Source organism: Lepidothrix coronata, unplaced genomic scaffold (assembly GCF_001604755.1).
Source record: "Lepidothrix coronata isolate B3197 unplaced genomic scaffold, Lepidothrix_coronata-1.0 Scaffold12, whole genome shotgun sequence".
Classification (NCBI taxonomy): Eukaryota; Metazoa; Chordata; class Aves; order Passeriformes; family Pipridae; genus Lepidothrix; species Lepidothrix coronata.
Window position 1 is genome coordinate 2,187,409 of NW_016690192.1, and position 26,293 is coordinate 2,213,701.

The 26,293-nt window shown below is 38.3% G+C and overlaps 1 protein-coding gene across 5 annotated transcripts in view; it reads left to right on the forward strand.

Annotated features, from left to right (window-relative positions):
• OSBPL9 (oxysterol binding protein like 9) overlaps nt 1-26,293 on the forward strand; it is a 60,243-nt gene that overhangs the window by 28,993 nt on the left and 4,957 nt on the right. For 4 of the 5 annotated variants that reach the window (XR_001873215.1, XM_017805390.1, XM_017805391.1 and 1 more), the window contains 12 exons: nt 6,471-6,566; nt 8,833-8,880; nt 13,814-13,843; nt 14,676-14,726; nt 18,960-18,998; nt 21,928-22,021; nt 22,499-22,600; nt 23,080-23,239; nt 23,954-24,066; nt 24,323-24,441; nt 25,786-25,871; nt 26,118-26,292. Coding sequence is in view for 4 of the 5 variants with exons in the window: in XM_017805390.1 (XP_017660879.1) it covers nt 6,471-6,566; nt 8,833-8,880; nt 13,814-13,843; nt 14,676-14,726; nt 18,960-18,998; nt 21,928-22,021; nt 22,499-22,600; nt 23,080-23,239; nt 23,954-24,066; nt 24,323-24,441; nt 25,786-25,871; nt 26,118-26,292 (1,113 nt within the window). In the remaining variant the exon portion in view is untranslated. The remainder of the gene's footprint in view (nt 1-6,470; nt 6,567-8,832; nt 8,881-13,813; nt 13,844-14,675; nt 14,727-18,959; nt 18,999-21,927; nt 22,022-22,498; nt 22,601-23,079; nt 23,240-23,953; nt 24,067-24,322; nt 24,442-25,785; nt 25,872-26,117; nt 26,293) is intronic. The other variant, XM_017805392.1, reaches the window with a different exon arrangement.

The following is a 26,293-nucleotide window of genomic DNA, read 5'->3' on the forward strand; positions in this document are numbered from 1 at the left end:
CTTGCTGATTTTATTTTTGCCTAAATGTTCTACTGTGTTGTCCTTCAGGCTTTATAATAGAAATGCTTTTGAAACATGTAATAAAACACACTTCTTCTGCACCCCCTTTCTCCCCTGCTCCTCAAAGCCTAAACTGGCAAGAATGAGCTACAGGCAAGGAACCGAGTCATAAATACACAGAATGAATAAAGAGAACCAAGCTGCCCAGAGGGCTGACAATTAGTAGTGTTGTATCCAAAGGGAACAACAATAGGGAGGAAACATTTCAGATACGCTTGTAGCCTAATTTGGCTGAATTTTGAAACTAAAGTCTGTTGTTCTGCTCGCTTTGTTTTCATATGTACTTATGGTAAAGCTATTGCGAAAAATACACATAGTTGTTCTAGTATTAGCTTTGTCTGTTGAAATGTCCTTGAACGGATGGTGCAATACGACTGGAAGTACCATTCTGAACCCACCAGTGGTTTTCCCCTTATCCCCCCAGGTTGTTGCTGCTGAGGCATTACCAGGCCAGTAGTTTTGCAGTGGCAGCACATCAGTTGCCTCATACCCACAGAAGATAAGAGGGAGGGTGTTCATGGGGTGAAGGTATATTGTAGCTTAGGTTTGTTGTTTGAGCAGAGGTGATAAGATATGTCAAATTTTCTTTAGTTCCTCAGCAGCATCTTATGTCAGCCAGCAGTCCCACTCAGACAGGACATGCTTCTGGTTGTCCTGTTTAGTGTAAATACCCTGCTTTCCTCACTGTCTTTCAAATGGCACCCTAGTGTTACAAGTACTTTTTGGTTCTGGAATTCTCCAGTGTGAAAACCCGTTGCAAGATAACTGGTGTCTTACAGGACCACAGTAACACAGTAACGTTCTTATTTGATCTACCCTAAACTATTTCAACCTCTGAGTGGACTCTGTACAGACAAAGGATTTGAAATTACTGTCAGTACAAAGGTGAGCAATTTCTTACCACTGTAAAAGTGAAAGGAATTAAATAAAAATTAATTGCTCTGTAGCTCGACAGCTCCATAATTTAAATAAGATGTTTACTTCCTCAATAGCAGACAGTAGGGTAAGAAAACTATTCTGAGAAGTGGATCTGTGATAGTTGCTGTGAAGAGTGATACAATGGATTAAACACCAAGTTATACCAGGGCTTCCCAACATGTGGGAGTTGGTACTCCTACTGTAAGCAGTCCTGTCTTACTTGTAGCAAAAAGGAAGAGGCAATGTAGCAAGAAGACCTGAATTTGGAACTGGATTCAGAACTGGCACAAATTAAAACTACTTTTCCTGCTGTGCTCCCTTTCCAAGTTTAGTTTTAACCTCAGTTAGTTTTCACATTGAGTTGCTTGTGTGGCAAGGTAAGTGTTTATGCTGACTCGAAAGAAAGAGTAAAGGTGAGAGTAAACAACAGGGGAACTGATTTGTTTCCCCTTCGTTTATGCTGGTGTCACGTGTTTGTGAAACTGTGTTCAAAGTAGGGGATCACTTAGTATTACATTAACCAGGATTTTTATATGACCTCTCTAAAGCTGCAAACAAGAATGAAAGGTAGAGTAAAACTTTCTTATATGTTAAGTGTATTATTCTCTTAAGTATATTATATTGTTATTCCTTGGCTTTTTAATGCTGCTTCTAGTGTGAGTCAAGAATTCTTGCAAAAAACTAAGAACATGTTCTTTTAGATTAATAATATATCCGGTATAGATGTATTTTGAGTGCTGCTGGAAGGGCACAGTGTTGGCAGGCATGTTGCTATTTTCAGATTTTGCTAACAAAATAACTATTGATAGTGGGTAAGCACCTTAGAACATATGCATTGTCTATGTTGATTATAGATCAATGAATAGATTATAGGTAAATAAAAGGTAGTCTGGGATATACTTAGTATTTGTGAGGTTTCAGAATCGTGACCTATGCTTTAAAGACAGAATTTTACATCAGCGTGTAAATACTTCTGGTTTTTGAACTTTCCATTTTCCTAGGAGACCTCATAACATCTATAACTATACAGTGTTTGCCAAACATGTTGTGTTTTGCAACACAGAATTTTTCTTATAAGAATTGCAGTATTCTGACTTCTTGGAAGGTTCGTATGCTTTACAGAACCCATATATTTGCTTTTAAACTAATCTTGAGACATTTATATTATGAGCTTTAAATAGTGCTTAAAAATCTAGCAGAGGAAAAAGAATAGGGTTGTTTTTGCCACAAAAGTGCTCTTGTTTAGTGGCTTACGAGTAGTGGTCCTTACAGGCAATTTTCTACTTGACAAAATCAAAGATGCTGTAGACAGGGGATGTGTTTTTGATGAGATGTTTTCCTTCCATCCACAACGTTCTTATTGACTCCTTTAAACTAACTTACACAAGAATTTTTAGTTGGACTTGGAATCCTAATTAGATGAAGAATGTAGCAGAAGTGTCTTCAAAAAGATAAGAAAGTCTGCTCTGTACAGCTTTCTCTCTTCCTCCCCCAGCAGAGCTATTATTGTAATGCTTTTATTCGAGAAATGTATTTGAATTTTTTTGGTACGCTTCTTCTAAGGATGATGCAATCTTTTCATCCCATCTGAGTTTGAAAGAACTGGTTTAAATTAGGCTGAATTACTTTCCGGCATGGACAAGTTTTGAATGCAAATGCATTAGTGGTATGTGTGACTCCTAATTTGGTGGACAAGGAAACAACATGTAAATGCCCTTAATGCTGGCAGTTCTCTTGTGAAAATAAGGCTCATAATATGTATTTTCAGTTGTGCTATTTTGTTGTTGCCCTCTTGTTTACCCCTTCCAAAAAAGGGTTGTATTTGAAGGGACTAATTTGGCAGGACTGTTAGCATGAGAGTTGTGTACTCAACCCCAGACCATCACGTAAACCCTTTCCTAGGATGACCATCCTGTCTACTTGCCCAGCATTACTAGGGATCCCACAGATTCCACTGGGAGACCTCTAACTGGGATCTAACCCAATGTGCTGCTGGGCTCCACTTCCTCCTGCCTACCTACAAACACTGGGATTGAGATGTGCCCTGTACTGGTCCTTAAGTTTTGATATGTCTTGAAAGGGAGGGTCATTCCAGAAGTTGTAGGAGGAAAGAGGGGATGAGAGAGAATATTATGATACCTTATTCTCTTTTAACCAGTTGTTAACAATAGGGGGTTCTTAATGGGGAGGAGTCAGATACCAAACACCTTGTTTGGGAAGTGGTGGGCAGATGAGAAGTTTTTTAAATCACTTGCTTCTGCAACTGTTTTGTCTGGTAATTGTTAATTCTTTAAAACTTACATGGACAGAGTCATTATTGGAGGGAAATAAATTGTACTTACCAATAAATGTAGTTATTCAATGGAAAAACAAGTTATATTACTTCAGATAGGTACTGACAGCAAGATAGAATCAGTGTATTTCTGAAGATCTAAAATAGTCTGGGTTCCTATTCTCTTCCATAATTTGAATTTTAGAATGACAGCATGACTTTAGCTGGAGAAGACCTCTGGAAGTCACCTGTTCCAAACACCCTTCTCCTTGTGAGACAAACTTGTACATTAGATCAGGTTGTCAAGGGTCAAATCCAGCTGAGTTTTGAACTCCGCTCTCCAGGAGTTGAAAGTTCAACAATATCTGCAGGCAGCCTGTTTTGTAAATAGGTGAGCAGCATATAATACAGTTTCTCATAAAAATTTGATTGCTGGTTCACATGTAAAATTCCTAATTTAAATGTTTAACAAGCTGTTAAATGCCATTCTATTGACTCTGCTCACCCATTTCTTTTGAAGCCTCATTTCCTTCATAGCAGGGAAGAAGAGAAAGGCTCTCCTTTTTACTTATACCGTGTCTTTGGGTGACCAGATAATCAAGAAATAAGGATTTGTTCTGCAAATCTGCACTTTGTATATCTGCTCTAACTTACTGCTAGGTTTGAAATACTGATTGATTTTGTTTACTATTTATGGAGGGGATTTTCTGTGCTATTGCTTTAACTTTCCAATTATCATTTGGTTTTCAATTTTAAAACTATGTGAGAACTTAAAATTATTAACCTAATCTCATATAACAAAGACTAATGAATGTGCTCACTAGGTTATCAAATTTCATCTAAACAAACCAAGAGTAAACTAGTAAAGTGCTACAGCTTTAAGTATCTTTGCTTCCTTTCAAAATTATTTTCATGTTTCATCTCTCTCCTCTGTCAGCTTGGCACTATACTTGATTTTATGGCTTTCTCTTTATGTTGAGTGCAGTTTTAACTTTCTAATAGAACTTTTTAGGTTACGGTTTTCACTCTGTGCTTGATGTGGATGTCTGCTCAGTTGTAACACTGAATGTTTTGATCAGCTTTTCCCATATTGCTAAGAGCCTGAAATTTAAGAATGGCGTTTTATCTTTAAGCCACCGCTAAAAGTACCAGATAGTTACATATCAGTAGTCATAGAGTGATCACTGAAATAAAAATCAGCATTTTGATGCAGCATCCAGGTAACATGCACCATAAACTATATTTCTGTGTATAGTATCTTCAGCAGAAATTTTCTGTATAGTTCATGTGGGTTTGGTATGTGAAACCTGACGTCCCGAATTTTTAACTGAGCTTGTAAGACCATTTGCTGAACTGATGGGGTTGGCTGTACAGACGATTCCATTTTCAGCAAGAAAATAGAAGACTAATTTCATATGGTTTCAGATGTAGTTTCAGTGTAATTTAAACTTGACTAGTTTGAGAAAGTTGCTTGGTTGAGAGGACTTTCTCTTCTGCCTATTAGAACTCTTTTTGGTCACCTTGTTATAGAGTGCTTTCTGGTTTTTCTTAATTTCTAGTCATTAGCAAAACAGTTGCTTTCTTTTCCTCTCTTCTCCTCCCTCTTCCTTGTTTCAAAACACTGTTCCTAAATTTGTCCTGTGTGGACCGTATAATATGGGGTTAAGTGTATTTTCTTCATGCTGGTTTACAAACTAAATGGATCGATTTACTCATGTAGAGCTGTTGTCAAGGTCTGGGTATTAGTCTGCAGCACAGTTTAAGAGTTGGCCAGTGAGTGAAGAATGTGTTTTCCAGTCGGTAGACTGGTTTATGTTTTAGGCTGTGTGTGATACCGTGCACACAGCTGGATGGAGGAAGAGCAAATAATTCCTCTACTGCACACAAGTGCTGGCACCTCTAGAGAGCCATAAATAAAGCCCTTAATATGATGGCCTGATATCATACAAAAATTAAAGAAACTGTCTGTTCTGACAGAGCAAACAATGCCAAACAAAACGTTGTGCTAATATGGAATTTTAAAAATACTGATTGCCCATCATCCGCACACGAAATATTTTTTCCCCACTGGCTGATCTTTACATGTTCAGACTCCTGATGTTCTCAGCAGTCAAAACAGCACAGTTCATGTTTCATAAGAGTTTGAATGGAAGTTGTCACGTTTGAGATCAGTGTGAGTACTGTGCAAGGATTTAGGCTAGTAGGAAAATTGTCACTGCTGTGATGTTTCTGTTATACTAGCAAACTAGTGTTTGCTTCTTTATCCTTCATGGATTTTTTTTTCCTCCTGTGTATGTTTATCTTGCAGTGTACAATTTTTTTCAAGCTGGGTGTGCTTCAGTATTTGTTTTGCAGTTCCATTTGCATTAAAGGTATTCTATAAATAAACCTTTAGTGTGTTTACTTAGTATATGTGCGTGAAAGCAGAAGTAATCCATTTCAAGAATCCTCTCTTTTCTTTCCTCTAATTAAAGATGTGGTAACCCAGTGGGAATTTGTTTGGATCTTTAAGTATATGGTGTATCAATTCAAAGGTAGGGATTATATGCAGAAGTGTGCTCTGAGTTTAATGTTATTAGGAGAAAAAAATTTCCAAGCAAGAAAATATAACAGTAATCATTCTTGTGGCACTGATACTTTGTCCTTGGCAGTGTATGTGCAACAGAATCTCAGAATCCAAATACAGTGATAAGGATGCAAACCATTACAGCTGTAAAGGAACTAGGGCAGCCAGGACTAACAACTTTGAACTTTTTGGCTCAAAGGTGGGTCCATGTTTAAGAAGAGATTTAGCAGTCCTTAGCTAAAAGCTGTGAGTTGAGCAATACTGTCTGAAGTGTGAAAAGTGGGTATGGTTTGGGTTTCCCTAACTAAAATGTAATGGAATCATAAGACAATCTTCAGAAAAACTTGAACTCTCCTATATATTTTACAAAGAAACTTTAATCAGTGTCATTTAAGAGGATTTGTTCAATCATAAGTAATGAAATACTCTGGCATGTGATGATTATACCCCCATTGAAAATGTGGAGCAATTTACTGCTACTGCAAATAGAAGCCAGATCTGTTCAGCTGTTTGCTTGTGTCTGCACGTGGCGGGAGGAGAGGCAAGGCAACATTTTCTCAGTCAGATGGCAGGCAAAACCATATTGTTGTTAAGTTTTTCCTCTTCCTAAATGCTAATTAAATACTTGATTTTTGTTTATTTATTTATTTCCAGGGTGTGGATTCAGGATTTGTTCCCAGCGTTCATGATTTTGACAAGAAACTTACGGAGGCTGATGCTTATTTACAGATCTTGATAGACCAGTTGAAGGTATGGTGACAAACTGGTGTATTTACTGTGTTGGGGGTCTGCTTGCCAGGGTGGTTTCAAGGTCAGGTTGAAAGGAAGCTCAACAAAGACAGTCAGTCATGTTTTGTGCTTGGCATGTATTCTGGTAAATGTGGGATGCAGAGAGATCATCTGGCTGACCTGTGAATTGGAGAAAACACACCTTTTATATATATGAAGTCTGATGATGATAGAATTTTATTTCCTCTTCGCTTTCTTAGTATGTTACATAAATTCTAACTAGTATTGAAATAAAGACATTTTTAATGTAGGTGTAAAAATTAAAAGTTATGAGTTAAGGGCTGAAAAAAGGAGTTAAAAAATTAGAATAGCTCAAAGAGATTTATATAAAATGGTTTACAGTGGCTGAAAGATTCTGTTTGATATATACCTTTACGGAAATTGCAAAGATGTGTTAAGCTTAATTGGAAAACGTAATTAAATCATTGTGTTGCTCATAGCATTTTATAATCTAGAGAAAAATTTGTCAAGCAGTGCATAAACTACAGTTGCAGGTAGTTTCAGACTTTGTTGTAGTAGTGACAGATAACCTGTGCCTTGTCCTTGAGAGAAAACATTCTGTAGGAATGTTGTACAAACACAGTTCTTTTATACTTTTTATTTTAAGAATAGATGGGAACGTGAGGAACAATGAGGTCGTACCTCTCAGTACACCTTGTTGAGAAAAACAACGCCTAGGACACTTTTTCCCATGACTCAGCAGGTTAAAATTGCTGTTGAGTTTGCTTCAGTTCTGCTGGGTTGGATTGTTTTTTTCCCCTGATATAATGTGCAAGTATTGCATGTGAGATATTCAGCAAAAACTCAGTTGGAGGGTAGGGCCAAAAATGAAGGCAGGGAAAAGAGATGTAAACAAAATTCAAAGCTGCCCTGAGGAGACTTGCTCAGGAGCTGCCTTGGTCTCCCACTCTGGAGATGTTGAGCACACTTCAGTGACAGAAGGTATTTAAATGTTTACACCTTCTAATTGTTATTTCAGGCCATCTGGGGGGAGGGGTATAGGATTTAATTAATAATGAAAGGAGAGTCAATTTGAGGATGGACAGAGACCAAGATCACAGTCTTTTTTTAGAAGCAGAAATCAGCCCTCAAGGGAAAGGGAACACATGAGTAGGTTTGAGGCAGGCAGTGAAGAACTGCAGCTCACTTCCTAAAAATTACATCCTCTTCTCTGAGCAAGGGTGGGTGTGATGAACTTTGGAGCATTACCCTTAATCTTTTCTCTTCCTTGAACAACTTCATGATTACTTGTGTATGCACCTCAGAGGCAACTGTTAACTGTTTTGGCTCAGCTTAAATGCACATAAAAGCTTTTCAGTAAGAATTTGTTTTGCTTTGCTTAGCTGCATCTCCGATGTGCTTGCAAATCTTACATGATTGGAATCATGTACCTATGTATCAGGTACCTGGAAGGGTTGATGTGAAATAGAAAATGAAATAAAATTTAGCTATGTAGCGATGTAAGTGTGACTTTGCAAAATGTAAAACTGCTTAAAAGTTTCTGCCCAAACTGTGGGCAATTGAGATAAAATAGCTTAGAGAACAGGGAAGGCTTTTTAGCATGTAGAGAGGGGTGGGGAATGTAAAACTGCTTGAAATGATAAAACTTTATGTAACTACTCTATAATGGTAAGAATAGGAGGTAAAACTAAATGTCTATTTAGATAAGGCAGACTGCAAAAGAGTGTGTGTAAAGATAATTTTAAACTTGCTACTTTCAAACTGTATAAAAAGCTGTAGTATCTCTTGGCTCAGGGGAGTGCACTGGGGGGAACACCTGCCCCTTTACATTCCCCGGCCGTAATAAAAGTGCTTTTCAGATTGGCAGAGGTTTCTTTGAATCAGACGAGGGTTGAGGCTGTTTTGGTAAGTGCTTCATACACCCCAAAGGTCTTTGTTGAAATAGAAGAAAGGCAGTTGGAGGTGTTTTGATGAGTGCCACTTTTATTACTTAACCTCACCTTTTTGTTCAAACCATGGTAAAATCATGCCAGGCTCAGCTGTGAGATTTGGTCTCTTGCAGGATGGGGTAATGTGAAAAATTAGTTACAAATTTGTTATATCACAAATGCTGTAAAGAAATATTAGAACAAAACTGCTTTGGATCATAATACCAGGGTTCTATGACTTAAGTACTTATTAAATGCTTTTGGTTTTCAAACGTCAGTGGTTTTTTATATGAAAAAATAACACTTCCAGTATTTTCACAAGTATCTCTTTCTTTCAGCTCTTTGATGAAAAACTCCAGAACTGCAAAGATGATGAACAGAGAAAAGCAAGTACATTTTGTCTTAAATATTGCTTGTTTTGCTTCATCAGATGGATTTGTGCATCAATTTGCTCTAGTCTATAAAAATATAAAGTACAGTTCAAAATTATTGAGTTGTCACAATCAGTTAAAGCAATTTGAGTAACTGGTAACATTTGTGTTGTGAATAGGTTGAAAACAGACATTTTAGTAATACTGGCTGTCACAATATCAAAAAAGATTTCGGTCTGGCAGAAACGATTACTCCTCTGCTTGCTATCCAACAGTTGAAAGCATTTTAACTTTAATTTGCTATTTTTTTAAATGTTTAACAAGGATGAGTGTTTAATTTTGGTAGGAATTACTAAGGTGTTCTGAAAAAAAAAGTATAAATACTAAGAATCATGTATTTCCCGTAGTCAGTGTGCATCCTGTGTAGGTCTGTGACTAATGTGGCACATGGTGGAAGTCTGAGAGTACCACAATTCATTCACCTAAAGTGAGGATGCCAAGAATGTGCTAGTGGGGACCACTACTTTTTTAATGAGGTTGTAATTCATTAGAGTGTTGTGTATTATTTTGCACTCCCCCCGTTTCATTTCAAAGTTGGGTTTGTAGGCCTGAGTTCAAGCACTGTTCAACAAAGGCTGGCACATACCTTTGGTGGTGTGGGTTTGGCACTAAGTATCCTGCTGGTTTCATATATTAATTTGTGTGGTGTGGAGGAGGGATTTCACAACTCCTTATGAAGGGTTTATTACCGAGGAGTTGCTTTCTTTCAGCCAGTGCTGTAATTTCAGTATCACAGAGTAGGGAATTCTTTCATGTGTGCGGGCTTTTAAAATAACTTTGAAGTACTTCTCTGTCAGTGTGTTTAATCTGTGGACAACTGACCACGAGAGTAAGATCTAAAGATTTTGTATTTCTCCTTCGGTGTGTTCTACTGGAAAGACTTGTCCTTCAATTTTGACCTCCCTCCAGATGCTACTTTGCAGATCATTCAGTACTTTCTTTTTCCCTGTGACAGTGCTCCTAATCCCTGGAGGCTTTCTGCGTGTTGTGCTGACTTCTTTATCTCTGCAAGGTATCTGTGGAACAGACAGGCTGACTTATTAGAGAAAGCAGGAGGCTCATTTAGAAGGGGTCAGCTTCCTCTGGTTTTAAATCTTGATGAGGGTTGCTACTACTATGGATTCCATTTATTCTCTATTAAAAATGAAAAAGACTTGGCAAAGCACTTTCTTGATCGTGTCTCTTCCTGTACTAAAGCAGCTAAGAGGTTTTTTGATACGGTATTTAGCAGTTATCCTATTTGTTTATGAAAGTATGGTTCATCTGTCTGATCATAAACTGAGTGTAACCTGCAGGATACTTCCATCCAACCCATAGTTCTTTCCTCTGAGGAAACAAGATTTGGATATTTGAGTGCTAAGTGCTTCCAAGTAGCTGAGTGCTGTTCTGCAACTGTTTATGGCCAGGGATTTCAAACCTGAGCTATTGTTTTTTCAAGTGCACAGAGCACTGGATGAACTAGTGTTTACTTACAGAACATTTGGTCTTTTAAAGATGATAGTGTAGGATATAGGTGTTCTGAGATGCCTCAAGATCTCTTGGATATCTTCCTTCTGAGACTGGTAATCTCTTGAATTGGAAGAAGGCAGTGCAGATGTAGACTTGGTGGATTTTGAAGTATAGATTATCATGAATTCCCTGTGCTGTATTACTACTTCTGGCAGAAGTAGAGCCAGCAGTGTATGGTGGGATCATGCACAACTTGCAGTGCTGCCAGTTTTGTTCAGTCTGCTGGTGGGGTGCAGTGTATGTATGGGATTGTGTAGGAAGGAAAGGAAAGTGTGTGAGCTGAGGGTACTGGTTTCAAGGTGGAGAGAGGACTTTGCTTTCTGACAGTGTTTGCAATGTTATTGCTGGGGATTCAGGTGAGCTTTTCTGTTCAGGGGTCGTGTGGTGATCTTGACCACACATATCGGGGGAGAATGAAACTGCTAAGCACCCAAAAGCGTGAGAACAGCAAAGAGGTGAATATTTGCAGGCTGGAATAAAGCTGACATTACTTAGCAGGATTTGGAAAGGAAGTGTAGCCTGCTTAAGCTGTTTGGTTCAAAACAAGTGCTTTTTGTGAAGTAAATCCAAGGCTGAGCACACAGATTTAGGTTGCACCTTACAGATTTCAGCTGTGAGTCAGCTGCCCCTATGTGCCTGTGCTGCCTCTCTGTGCTGGATGTGCTGATCCCTCTCTAGTCACATGATGGTTGAATGAGGCAAAAATCATGTTCAATGAGATAAAATTAGCCTTCTCAGTGATTTCATAAAAAATCAGATGTCAAGGAGGTGCAATGAGCAGCAAATAGATGGAGTAGTTTTGGCAGCAGCAGCCTGCAGTTTGATTAGATTAAATACGGCATGTGGCTGCATTCTGCAAATGTAAATCTGCAGGAAATTGATGTTTCATTTGAAAATATGTGTATTCATTACCTAAAACGAGGGGAACTGTCTTACTAAAATTTTATCTTCATCAGTTTTCAAAGACTAGGGATGTTGAAGAGGGAAAATTGTGATAAATGTTACTGTAAATTAGTAAATTGTACTGTTTGATTATTTTTTTAATTGATAATGTTTTATCTTCAACATGACTCTTTTTACCTGCTTATGATTTTGCTTACAATTTTGTATTGTCTAAATTATCAATATTACTTACTTTAAACAAGTTTAAACAAAAGATAATAAGAATAAATTTACAAGGGTTGTTGCAGTGTGTGTACATAGTAGTGTAGTTCTGTACAAATGGTGAGATGAGATGGGATAAAAGCATTCCCATAACTTTTCCTCCAAACCAACCACTCTTGAAAGCATGGAGGTTTTGTTGCAGTGATCATCCACTTGTTTTTCCCTCATCAATATCATATCTATAGTGTGTTTGTGTAACATCTCACACGAGCAGAATTTACAAACTTTATTTTGTGCCTGCTTACATCACCATTCTAGAATAACACTTTGCCATGAAAATCCAGGAACTTCCATATCAGCCTTTGCTTAGCCCTAAAGAATAGAGCTGGTACTTCATAGAAGGCTCTTCCCAGGGGCTGAGTCTGTCTGACTTGCCTGCATTGTTCTCATGATGTTATGCACAATATTCCAGTTCCATGTGCTGTGTTCTTGCAAGGTGGTCATAGAGCACAAATGTGAAAAATACTTGATCAGTGTGTATTATTACTACTTAATTTGGTCAGCTCACAAAGAATTCATTTCCACAGTGTTAAAAAACCAGTTGTGTAATTTGTGGAAAGGCCTTGAAAACCTGGTTGTCCTGAGGTTTTTCCCATGTCAGATCCTCTGTGTGATCTTGGACAAATTTTGTCTGTACCTGTGTGTAAGAACAACAATGTCTTAGTGTCTTGTTTGGAAAATTACAAATTGCATCATGTGGCCTGAGATCACTTTCATATTTTCAGCAAAGATGATTTCACTGAAGGGAATGAGATCACAGTTTATTTGGTGTATAAATACTCTATGACATGTTGGGGAAAAGATAGGTAAAGAATGATCAAAACTCCTACAGTTGGCTGTAAAGCTTTGAGACTGAATGATTTCCTTCAGCTGGATCATCTTTCATCTGAGATCTGTGTGCTTGGGTACCTTGCCTATTTTGGTGCTAAAAGGCTCAAAACTTCACTGCTGTCATATTTAAAATGCTTTTTTTCAATATGTGTTCATAAAGTTTCGACTGGAAGTATAGTAGAGACATGAAAAACAAAAGCAAAGGGATTTTTAGCCGTTGGCATGTTCTCTGCTAGCAGCAGGAGTAAATAGAATATAACTTTGGGATGTGACATCCCTGATATGCAGTTTCCTGGATCAGCATGGTCCAGTCTTTCCAGTGGGGAAGTCTGAGGCTGGGTGCTGTTTGGCCACCTCTTGCCAATTAATCCTGAGGAAAATGTGCAGCATTTTCTGAGAAGATTGAGAACAGAGCATAACTGAAAAATTTCCCCTGGGTATTGGCTGGGAGAATGTCACTGCATTTGTTTTCTTTTTAATCCACAGATTGGGACTGTTAATGCCTGTAGATTTTTAGATGTATGTTGCTCTCTTATGGTGTAGAATTCGGCTTACAATGCCCAGTGAGGGAAAAGATTCCTTTACACACTTTGATTATTCAAGAATCAAGAAGTTTGTGACTCAAATCACATGAGACACTTGTGTTAATCAAAACAAAGAGGTCCTGGAATTGCATTAATAGAGGTTCAGTGCTGAGTCCAATTTAATAATTTTGCCTTCTGCAGACAGAGCCAAGGACATCAACAGGATGCATCTGCTCCTGAAACAGGTCACACTGATGTGTAGAGTGGCATGCAGATGCCTTTTGCATGCCTGAAGTGCAGTTCCACACAGGAAATATTTATGAACCAGTGTTTCTAGATAAAATTAAGTAGGCAGATTTCCAGATGCACTTTTACTGGAGGCTTAGAAAGAGCAAGAACACGTATGCACTGTTATTTTCTGTGATTTGTTTTAAACTGTGCTTAACTGGATATGTTTATTGGACTTGAATGATGGTCATGTCATGTAATACTGTTAAATATGCCACCATGCAGTACACTTTATAAGGATACAAACTGAATTTAGAGAGAATCTTTATGCTGCATTTCATTTTTGTTGATGTTATGCAAAAAGGAAGTGTAGACTTTAATGGGTAAATGTGTATAATGTCACTGCTTAGAAATTCCTAACCTTGTCATCTTTAAGCTTTAATTATCAGTTTGACTTCTGTCTTGTCTCGAAAATTGTGTCTATATATGGAAATACTCTTTAACATGTTGGTTAAGGGCTTTTTCCCCTCCCCCAATATAAGATTAAAATATTTTGTTTATACAGTATTTAGGTCAAACCAGATGCTGGAAATTTTTTCTTTAACCACACTATTTTGATTTTTATTTTACAGAAAATTGAAGGTCTCAAAGAAACAACTAGTGTAAGTTTCTTTAATTTTTATAACTATTATATATAGATTCTGAAATTCACCTTGTTTTCTTGGAAAAGTTTTTAAAGCTTTTTTACAGAAAAGTGGGAACCCATGTTAGGTCCAACAGTGTGGTGGCAGAGGCAGCATGATTCTGGTGCTGTATTCAGATTTATGTCCAGCACTTTAGAATCATGGAATAGTTGAGGTTGGAAGGGGCCTCTGAAGGTCTTAGTCCAACCCTATGCATGGAGCACCATCAGCTGGTTGCCCAGGACCAAATCTAGTTGGGTTTTGAGTAGCTCCAAGGATGGAGGCTCTTACAACCTCTGTAGACAACCTGTTCTAGTGTTTGATCATCCCTAAAGGAAAAAAAAGATGTTTCCTTCTGTTTGAGGTGATTTTCCCGTATTTCTATTTGTGGCCATTGTCTGTTGTCCTGTCACTGGGCACCACTGAGAAGGGTCTTGTTCTGTCTTCCTTTCACCTGCCATCCCAGTCAGATACTGATGTCCATGGATAAGGTCTCCCTGAGCCTTTTCCTCTCCAGATTAAGCCAGCCCGGCTCTCTCAGCCTCTCTCCCCAGGGCTGCCTGCAGGACTCTGAAAGTCTGGGGCTGACTTCCATTTCACCCTGAGGGCCTGGGCTGTGTGTGGCCTTTGGAAACTTCAGTTTTCTGCTGCTGTGGTTTTGTATCTGGGGAAAAAAAGGGGAAGGGTTCTACAGAAGTGAGTGTCCATTTAGTTCTCACCCAGTATTTCAGCTAATATTCTATATAACCAATAACAAAATGTTAAGGGGTAGTAATACAAGTTTTTTTTCCTGTTATTTTTGTTTTCCTAGAGCATGGTAGAATCAATAAAACACTGCATCGTGTTGCTACAGATTGCTAAAGTAAGTACACTGTAAACTGTTTTGAATTTTAATTATACAGCATTAATCTGTTTGAAAGCAATTGAAATCTAAAAGTGCATTCTGTATGATCCGGGAGATAAATATATATTTAAAACCCCCAGTATAAGTTGATTTATCCTAGTATTTTAATGAACTTTCTGAAATAGTGAATTCCATAGCAGACAGTCCTGTTAATGCTTGTGGTAGCAGTCGTGTTGGGGACATGTTCTCTCAGATAAACTTTTTTTTACAGTTTGCTGTTAAACTAAAGAAGAGCTCAGACAAACATAAGGGTGACAGAACAGAAACTTAAGAAAACTCTTCTTTCTGCTTCATTTAAGAATGTGGCTAACAAATAAAAAACATAATGTAAACCATCTAAACTGGTTTGGAAAGGTTTGTCATAGGTCTGAAGTTCATGATGATGTTGGAACTTCTTGCAGTAAGATTATATTATTTGAGAATGCAATATGGGTAATGCACTGAACACTTTACACCTAAATGTTTTGTTAGTTTTTAAAATTTAGTGAGATTTGGATTTACTGTTTTTGTCAAGTTCTGCCCTTGCAGATTTAGCATACTATATTTAGGATATGTTAATTCTGAGCTGATTATTTATATCTTGTGACCGAAGTGAAGGGAGATGGTATTTTGCAAAGAAATAAATTTATGGTACTTTCAGAATTTCAGGCTGATTTAATCAGAACACATTCTGATTTATCCAGAGATAAGCGTGGGCTCTTCATGTAGTCTAGATCAACTGGTTTTTGTAGCTTTCAAAAGCAATGCTGCTGTTTGTCTTCATTCAGGATGCCAGATATGTTTTACAAAATTTTGAGCACAGTGAAAATTGAATTATTTAGAATCTTTCACTAAAAGGATCAGTGCCTGTTTTGTGAAATTCAAATTTCATATTAGTAATTTAAAAATTCTGAATAAAATGTTTGTTAACAGGTTTGTACAAAACCAAAAATATTTTACAAGTAGTAGGCACACAGAAATAGTTTTGTGCCACATGAATTTAGAACTAGAACGGTTTATTTAACATGCAGTGATACTACTTAAATCCTTCACTGTAATGGCAGCAAGAAAAGCCTTGTCAGTACTTCATAATTTGCTGTTATTTAGTACTGAGTATATTTAAAAGTGTTTTAGCACAATGAATCCAATAGACTATATGTTGTTCTTCAGGGGTTTGATGGAGTCAATTGTAATATGCTGATTTTCTTAGACAGCTGTGTGTGACCTGCTACATTGAAGTAGCTGTTGGAGAAACTGTGTGCAACAAATTACTTGCTCGTTTTTCGTGAATTACTATATAAATTAATTTAATAGTTCTTACTGTCACAAGGGTTTAATTCCTATGAAATTTTACTCTTTCTTTAAAAAGCTCTGCTATAAATACAAAAGTGAAAGTGCAGAATTATAATCTGCTTGTCAGGTTCTTGATTAGAGCTGGTAATAGGTGGCTGTGTTAGCTTTCTTTCTTCTGTTGAATATCAAATCCTGTTTCTGCTATGTTTAAGTTTATTAGGGGATAGACAGATATAGCTGCTTGTCTTGCACTGATGCCAAGTGTATTTTGAAGTTGTTTAGGTGGTTTGCTGATGATGGACAAAACTGGGACTGGCAGATGTAGTTATTTTAGATCAGGTTCAGTACTTTACTGCTCCAACCACAATGTAAGTATAAAGGTAGCTGGAGTTTGGATCCCCCAAAGGTGCTAACACTTACTTTCTGTTACACTAAAGCAGACCTTGAAGTCCTCCTTTCAGCACCAGTAAATATTAACCAGTGTAAATAGATGATCTTATCCAATAAGGAGTGGGGGTTTATTGTTTGGGGTTTTGCCAAACCGTGTCTAAAGCTCTTGTGGAGCTGTTGAAGAGAAGGTGGTTTAAATGGGTGGGTTATGCACAGCTTATTGGAAGATGCTGATCCACATATAGTGAAAAACACCCTCTATAAATTTTCCAACTACTTTAATAACCTTTTTTCTGCTTCATCTCTTCACATTCTTCTCTCTCTCAGGCTACTCTACTTGTTGACTGTATGGCAATTCTGTTGTCATTCCCTCTCACCTTATCTATAAACTCTGTTGGTATCCTGATTTCCTACTGCTGTAGAAAATTTATAATGCAGGGGTGTTTGGTTTGGGGTTTTTTACAGTTTTGCAAGCTGTGTGTGTATGATGCTTTCTGTATGTACAAATGTATTGTGCCTGACTGATAGCTTTCTGTTCTTCAGTATTGAACTTTTCAAGATTCTGCAGGTTTTTCCCCAAAGTATAAAGCGAGTATGGCTGCTGACTTACACTGCTGAAAGTAAATCATATTAACACCACCCTGCACCCCATTTTTACTTCTGCAGTGCCTTTCTCATTAGGAGGCAGATTTGACAATTACCTTATGGTTGTCTGTGTACCTTGATATTGTTACCACTTCTCTATATACTCAGAACACTTCTCTGTTCCAAACGTGTAGCCATTTATCGTTTGGATGATTTTGGTATATTGGTGCAAAGCTGGATTTTTTGTGGTTTGAGTTTTGTTTTGTTTCTTCTTTTTAACTGTTTGTTAAGTTGATATGTTTCATGGACTTTAAAACAAACCTCCCTTAGGATTTGAACAGTTAAATTTTCATCAAACTTACTGATGAGCCAAGTGTGTGATCATGCCACTGGTACTGAGGTGACTCATGACATTTTCAGAGTAATGATATAAATACCAGCCAATTAGGAATATGTTATAATACATACATTGCTTATCAAAAAGCAATCAAAATAACCCAGGTGGGGTGGACAGGTGGAGTATTTGCCCTGTGTTGTCCCCTTTGTGTGTATGGCAGTTGGAGGTGTCCAGCTTTGCTGATGTGTGCTGTAAAATACATGTAATGGTCTGCCAGTGATGTGGTAAACCTCAGTCTTAGAAATATATGTGTTTTATGAAGCAGCTTCTATAATTTAGATGTTTAGTTTGGCATCTGTGCCTTCTCTTTCTCACTCCATCATTTCTGGCAGCCTTGCCTGCCTAATTTTGTGGCATCTCTGCCTTCCTTACCTTTTTCATACTGCTGATGGTGCATTACTGAGATGGGGTAGCAAGTGTCAGTACCAGTGCAGCATCTTTTTGGTTTATTTTGTAGGTCTTAGAGATTGATAGCACAACATGGAAATTTTATGTGTTGGAAAAAAACCCGTGTTTTGAATCCAGTGTTATTCTTCCTTCCTTGTTTGTAAATTTGCAAGCCAGTGGAACTCTTTGCCCATGGTGTCGTTTTTATCATGTGAAGCCTTCCTTAAGAGATGTCAACTAGCAGACATGGAATTTGAACAGCCTAGAGCCAACTATATAAGCTAAGAAATAATGTATTAAGTATCAAAACACAAATATGTGCCAAATTTCTTAATGCTGTTTATAGCTTTTTTTTTTCTCTTATTCCTCTTATCTTTAACAACTGGAAATCCAGGGAAATACTCTGCAGACAAGTCTTAGGGTTTACACTGGGCAAAATTATGGATTGATACACTTAACTAATATAACCTTTGCAGCAGGAGGGAAGAGACTTGGCTTAGTGTTCAGTAAAATTTATCCTGTTGCTGGTACAGTGTTAAAACTATGCTGGTTGTAGATTGGCATTAACTTGGCTACTGCTTATATCATTTCCCCTGATGACAGGTGTTTTCCATACATTGCCTGCTCTTTCACATATGCTTCTAGGCAAAAAAAAAAACAAAACAAAAAAACAACCAAAATCGGGGATTTTAAGTAATCTAATATTTTAAAATCTGGTGGATGCCAAAAATCAAAAGTTAAAAGCTTTTAACTTACAGGGGCATATCTGCCTTTGTAAAGCAAGAAGTGCTTTGAAAACTTGATCTGTGTCCCAATCACAGCAACAGAACTTCATGTTTCAGAGACTCTTTGGTGCTGCAGACCATATTTGAGAGAGCTTTTACCTATTTGGGAAGAACCCACATTGTAAAGCATAATTGTGCTCTGCAGTGGAGAATGGGTATTTCTGTGGACAGGCCCTCAGAAAATGCTGATCTTCAGAGGTGCAGGGACTATGTGAATTGTGTCTTTGAAGTTTAGTTACTCGATCACATGATGAGGAACATTTTATGGCTGAAAATGTAAACATTCCTGAGAGAAACTCACTGTTCTCACTTAACACAGAACTGATAAGTCATGCAAGATTGTTATGTTGATATTTTTAACATTTTTTCCTTAAGGACCAAAATAATGAGGAGAAGCACGCAGATGGACTTATAGTAAGTTTAAATCTAATCTCTATCTCCCTTTAATTCTGCAGAACATGTGAACAGAGACCTGAATTTCCACTCACTTTGCAACATGCTTCTTCCTTTCTCTGATTTACTGCTTCAAGTGTCTTGTTAAAATTCCTGTTGAGTCCTTAGCTCCTGAGGTTGGCTAACACCCTTGTCTTTAGAAAATAGAGTGGTCAGTTGTATATGGAATGTCTTAAATGGCAGTGTTGTGACTGAACACTTAGATAAAAATCTGCCATGTGAACAGATGAAAGGGAATTTCTGAGATAGAAATAGTTTTGTGTTCCATCTGAAGTATCTTTGTGTAGGAAATAGATGTGTTCTCCGTGTGCTTCAAGTAGTTTTGTCTTTTCTGCAGTGCTGCTCCTTTGATGCAGAGTTGTGTTTTGTCTGTCTAAGCAGTGTTTGTTCTTCGATAGAACTTCTGCATTTTTAGTGTAACTTCTGTCATTTTTGATTTTGGTCACATGTGATTTCCTTCATTCTCTTTTTGTCACTTGAGTACATTTCAGATACTTTTAATAGGAGATTGGTTTCAGTAAAACATAACTCTAAAATAATCAGTGTGTTTTCATTACAGCTGACAGTAATTCCCAGGCTTTATTTGTCTTTCCATTACAAACAGCTTTAGCAGGGTTTTCTGGTATGAACTTTGAAGTAAAGATGCACATATATATTTTGGTTTCATGCTTATTGTAAATAAGATGATTACCTACTTACTCTGTGGATAGTCCCAAAATTCAGGTCTTAGTGTAAGGGCATAGGTTCTGTGATGTGCCCTGGAAAAGAGAACTTATGCAGGTAGATACTTCCACAGGCAGAGGTCACCTGCAATTCAGAAATTTCATACAGATATTACAACTTAATATAGTCTGAATTTGATTAGCCACTAATATCATTATCTGTGGGTTGCATTATGGGGAGAAAAAAAATATTTCTGTAAGAATATATTAACTGATGCATCAGTGATGGTGAAGACTAAAATTTCAATGCTGCTGAGGTCAATGTGAGCTTGGGCTAAAGGTCAGGATTTCACTTTAAACTTAGGCAGAAACATGATCAATGTTTGACACTGTGGTGAGATGACAGTCTTGTTTCTGTGTGGTTGTTAAGCTGTTATTAAACTCAGAGTAGGAAACTTTCAGGTCTGCCTTCATCTGCTTCTAACCCATGAAGGCTTCCCACAAAATATCCAACAAGAAATTCCAGTTCATGTTGCAGTACGGGGAATTGTTAAGGATAAAGTTACAATCCTGCACACAAAATCAGTGTTACTTGGTTCTTTCTTTCCTTTTTCACACCAGTGTTCTGTATAATATGGATTAGTTTCCCTAAAAAGTAAGGGAGGCAGAGATAGCAATAGCATCCTGTGTATCATAGGACAATCTTGATTTTTGAGTCTTAACTCTGAAGATGTGATCGTGGTTTTAAACTATGAACTCTGTGGGACAGGGACCCGTGTTGCATGCATAATTCCACAAGCAGGTGAAGTAATGTTTAAGTGACATTGATCTTATGCTGGAATACAATGGAGTATCAGTATATGTACAGGATTATTTGTATATTGGTTAGTAACACCAGTGAAAATGTAGAAAGCTATTTTTATGCCTTTTTTTAATGGAGCTTGTTGTAGAGATAAACAGGGAAGAATAGGTTTGTTTTCAATTAAATAAATCCTGTGCTATAAAAAAAAATAATAAAACTCTTCACTGACTTTTAGAATCATAGAATATCCTGAGTTGGAAGGGACTCACAAGGATCATCGAGTCCCAACTCCTGGCTCTGCACAGGACAGCCCCAAAAATCACACCATGTGTCTGGGAGCGTTGTCCAAATGTAGGATGAAGTTCAGAATTACAGTTAACCAGGAAAGGAGGCAAGAATGAAGTCTGCCTTTTGTAGGAAAGGCAGGAGGAAGGTTAAAATGAGCCCATTTCCCTCGGTTTGAGTGCAAACAGAAATTGAAGACTAAAAGGAGGGAAGAACAATTGCAGATGCTCTTCTGTTTTAAATATTGATTTGAAAAAGAGGATAGAGATAAACATACAGACTAAATTTCCTAGCGAACTGAGGCAGAGATTTTCACAGTTCTGACATAGATGGGGGCTTTTAAACTGCAAGATTTTTGGAAAAGGGTTTTTATGTTCCTTTTGTGCAATTAACAACCCAGATGTTCTGGTTGTTGTGTGTAAACATATATAACAAACAATGCTTAGATGATGGATTAAAAGATGCCACAATTTAGATTTCCAAGGGGTTCATTGAATAAAACCCCAGACCATACACTGAAGTCAGTGACTTTTGAGTGTTGAGTTGACCTGGTGCTTCATTTTCCAAGTGCTCACATTCAGAAATGAATTGAAATGTCCTCTGCAAAGCTGCACTGAACACTCTGAGCTTGCTTTGGGAAGAATTTTGGCAACAAAGCCATTTCATGGCTGTAAGCATGCTGATGATTCTTGTTTTGATTTATGGGCTGAATTACTGTGGTCTGGACAAATTAATTTTGGGGGAAAAGTATTGTTTTAAAAATGCAGACTACCTGTCCTAATTTTTGCCAGATAATTTGCATCCAACTTTCCACTCTTTGCATGCAATATTTATTAATGGCCATTGGAAGGCATACCAGAAGCTAGAACTTGAAACAAGAATTCTTTATAGGATGCTTCAAATCTGCAGCAAGCTCAAATTTAGTGTCAAATCCGTGTGAAGAATCAAAATATTACCGCTCTGAAAGTATTTCTCATGTCCTCAACTGTCAATTTTTGTTTTGCTCTCTCTCTCAGGAATTCGCTATTCTTGCATTTGGGCATTTCTCGTGCTCACAATGTTCTTGCTGTTTGTGCTTTGTTTTATTTGTTTTAATTGAGGGGGGGGAAAAAAAAAAGTGCTTTTCTTTCTGTTGCCTCAGAGCACCATCAACCCCGTGGACGCGGTTTATCAGCCCAGTCCCTTGGAGCCGTCGGGGATCAGCGCGATGCCTTCCCAAGCGGTCATACCTCCGGGTAAGGGGGGGCAGGAACAACCCCAGGACAAACATTTCTGAGCAGAGCAGGTGTAACTACAACCCAGACAAGAGAGGGGACAGGTTCTGTGTCACACAGGCACTTAGTGCTGCGCAGTCACCTCAGTGGGGCAGAGGAAGGGGAAGGAGCGGGAGGGACACGGAGCTTCCTCGGCCTCTGGTTCTGTGGATAAGCTGATGTCTTTTGCTTCCTCTGAGTTACATTTCTAAAACACTCTTTTAGAATAAATGAAACCATACTTTTCAGAAATATAAATGATTTTAGCTAAATAATAGCTTTTTTTTTTTTAAATGCCACATTTTCTAATAAAAACAAGAGCAAGATAAAAGTGATGGAAACACGTATTTTTCTGTCTGAATGGCTTTTATAGAAAAGGATTTAATTTTTGGAGGTGAGGTGAAATAACGTGGAATCTCCTCCTGAATTTTGGGTTTAACATATCAAACTATCCCCTAGAACCTGCTCAACTGTGCAAGTCAGAGCAGCGACCCTCCTCTTTGCCAGTGGGACCTGTAGTAGCATCGCTTGGAAATCAGACTCCGACACCAAATAGTACAGGTACAGTTCTGTGTAACTGTCTTATTGAACTACAAAAAACAACCCCTGAATATGTACTGCCTGTAATTAGTTATTAAGACAACTTTTTGTTGGCCTGCATCTTGCTTTTAAACAACACCTATTGCAGTGTTGTGTTAAAATCAGTTATCCTGCTCTTTCTCCCTGCCATGTACACACAATACATATGAGTATTACCAGCTTCCCTTCATGTCTCCAGCATTACAATCTTGTAGGAATTAGGGAAAGCGCTTCTTTAAACTTTACTGGTGTTTTGTGCTCTTCATTTGCCTTGTGACCTTTCTTTTGTTATCTGTTAAGTGTAACTCAGTATGAACGTGATAATTATTGCTTCTAATCTTTTAAGTTCCTTTTCTGACTTCACATCATTTATTATTGATTTGAACAATCCTATTTGTAAGTTACAGCCGGTGGATTTTGAAAGAATTTGTGTTTAGTTTGTAATTTTTAATACTCCACAGGAAGTGGGCAATCAGCACCAAGCAGCAGTCTCACCTCTCCAAGCCATGTCAACCTATCTCCAAATACAGTCCCAGATTTTTCTTATTCAAGCAGTGAGGATGAGTTCTATGATGCTGATGAATTCTACCAGAGCAGTTCTTCCCCAAAGCGATGTCTGGAGTAAGTAGCTGACTGTGTGCAGTGTGTGCTGAAAGCAGTTTTTATCTACAAGGGCAGGGCTTGTCTGCTTGTAGAAGCTAAATAAGCAATTAACCCCGACTGACTTTAAAAAAATAAAAGGGAGGCAAAAAAGCCACTTTGTGTAACAGTGAGAGTACCCCCTCCCTCAGCCACAGACAGATGTCTGTGAGGGAAGCAGTTTCCTCCTCTGCTCCTTCCCATTCCATCAGGTATAAATATTGACAAACTCTAACATAAACCAAATTTGGGAGGCCACCAGCTCAGAGCTGCAATCTGAGACCAGATGCATTTCACGTGTGTTTGGTGCAGCCCTTGGTAAATGGCCAATTCCCCCTCACATTCAGTAAAGGACATTTTTGAAGGTGATGCCCTGTCCTTAAAAATCTCTATTTACTCTTCTTTTTCTATGAATTGGAAAACTAATTTTAAGAGATGGTACACATTTCAAAGAGGCATTAGTCAGCTGTTTTCTGCCTTCAGGTGTTGTTAGCTGAGGCTGAAGGCTTTCCCAGTCCTTCAGCTACAGTCCATTCTAAGGTTTCTGTGCATTAGCATGCAGCACACATATTAATGTCTGTCACTGCACATATATTAATGTCTGTCGCTAAAGTCCTTGTCTATGAATTTCAAATCATAATAATTTGGTCTGAATTAGTTAATTATGAATTGTGAGAATGTATTACTCTCCCTTAGATCTTCAGGGCCTGCTGCAGTCCTGACTCGGAGCAGCACAGGCAGCAGCATGAAACGTCCAGATACCACAGAGTCCCTCAATTCTTCCATGTCCAACGGCACCAATGATACTGGTGAGTGGCCTGTGTGAACTTCCAGTGAGGAGATACTGACTGTTCATCTGTGTGTGAGCTCTGTCAATATATGAATGATCATATATGTGTGACAAGGTACTTAGGGAAATGATTTATCTACTGTTTCTTTGCTAATGGAAGATTGATGGATTGTAGGATTTAAAAACCTTAGTTTTTGACGGCTGTATATGTGCTAATTAAATACAGTCTGTCTTTGAAGGTTTAGAGAGGAACAAAAGCAATTTGTTCTTTCTAGATCTCTTCGATCCTCCCGATGACCGAGAGGATGATGGGGAAGGAGAGTCGGTGGAAGAACACAAGAGTGTTATCATGCATCTCCTGTCACAAGTTAGATTGGGGATGGATCTAACCAAGGTAAACTGGCTGGGTGTTCATGGGAAAGAGAGAGGGAGTAAACCCAATCAGTTCATTGTTACATAACAATTTAACTGCATATTTGTTCTAAGAGCTAGTTAAGCTGTGATGTCTTTAGCATGGTATTTTTCAATTCAAGTTCTTACTGGAAGGGGAGAAATAAATGCAGAATAAATATATCCAGCTGTTAAAATCTGTTTGGGAAAGTAGTTTGCTATGGAAAGTGGCAGTTTCTCTTTGAACCTAATTCTTGGAGTGCCTCTGAAGCTGGGATAAGAGGAATGCTGTGTACAGTAGTAATGTTACTCTTGCCTTTAGCTTCCTAGAGCAAAGATCTACAAGATCCCAGAGTATGGTGACATTCAATAAAGCATAAATAGAAGGGGGAAGCAACCATATAGTGAAATGCTTTGCTTAATTGGGATCTTCATGAGTAAATAAGTTGCCTTTGTCTTTTGAAAGGCTACATGTAGATCTGGCAAGTAAAGGGTTGGATTTTTCATGAATGAGATTCATGCTGGTGGTGTCTGTCTGAAGGCTGAATGAACAGCATTCTGAATGTCCTGGTCTTTCTAGGCAGCTTGGTTAAATTTAAACAATTCCTGGCTGAAAAAGGGTGGGAGAGATCAGTTCTCTCATTAGTTTCCTTAAGGGGATGACTTGAACTGTCCAGTGTGGAACACACAGTAGATGATAAAAAGATAAAACTTTTCTGGGGAAACAGCCAGCAGCTCACAAGCAAACTGCAGCAAGTTTCTGGCAGTTCTGAATAGGAGTTGATCCAAATTGTGTCTGTTTTGGGAATTCCTGGAATAGCTGAAAATTACTGATCTAAAGCTGCCAAGAAGCATCCTGAACATGGACCTTGTCAGCAACAGCAATCAGCAGTGAGGCAGGCAGCAGATCCACAGGAATGGAACCTGCCGTGCATTTGGGAGGCAGTAGGAAAGAGATTAACCTTCATCTTGATAGAGACACATAACAGGATGTGACTGCATGAATGAGATTCTGACTGTAACTGAAAACTGACAGTGGACATGTAGATGAAATTAAATAATCAGTGAGACTGTAATTAAGAACAGCTTTTGATAAGCTCAGCCACATAGGATGTGCTCTAAGTGGGACTAGAATACATGTAAAACAACAGTTCCTCTTAAATCTCGGGTTCTGTAGAAGATGCCAACTGACCTGCATATGTCAGAACTCATTGCTAAGCTTGAGCTCACAATCAGCTTAGGGCACACAGAGCCGTGGGGGCTGTTTGCTATTTACAGTCAGTACAGTTGGCTGGTGTGCAGGATGTTCAAATACCTTCACCTGTAAGACTTGTTTTTCTTCCCTCAGGTTGTTCTTCCAACGTTTATTCTGGAAAGAAGGTCCCTGTTGGAAATGTATGCTGACTTCTTTGCACACCCGGACTTGTTTGTCAGGTATTTGACTTTTAAGTAAAGCATTAACTGGTTCTGATATTGTTTATGGCCCCTGTGGGCTGTTGAAGTAAGTTGGTAGTTTTGAAGAATATTGCTTGGGTTTTGATATAAACTTGAAAAATGGTCAAAGCAGGCAAACTCCTAGTTGGGAAACAGCCAAGCATCCAGAAAGCTTTCCTGTGTCCAAGGTAGCTGCTTCTGTTTCATTTTGCCTGTCCTTCTTTTCTCTCCCTTTGGCCTGTGTAGCATCAGTGACCAGAAGGACCCAAAGGAGCGGATGGTTCAGGTGGTTAAATGGTACCTCTCAGCTTTTCACGCAGGAAGAAAAGGGTCAGTTGCTAAAAAGCCTTACAATCCCATTCTGGGCGAGATCTTCCGATGTCACTGGGTGTTGCCAGGCTCCGAAGGTGAAGATGACACGG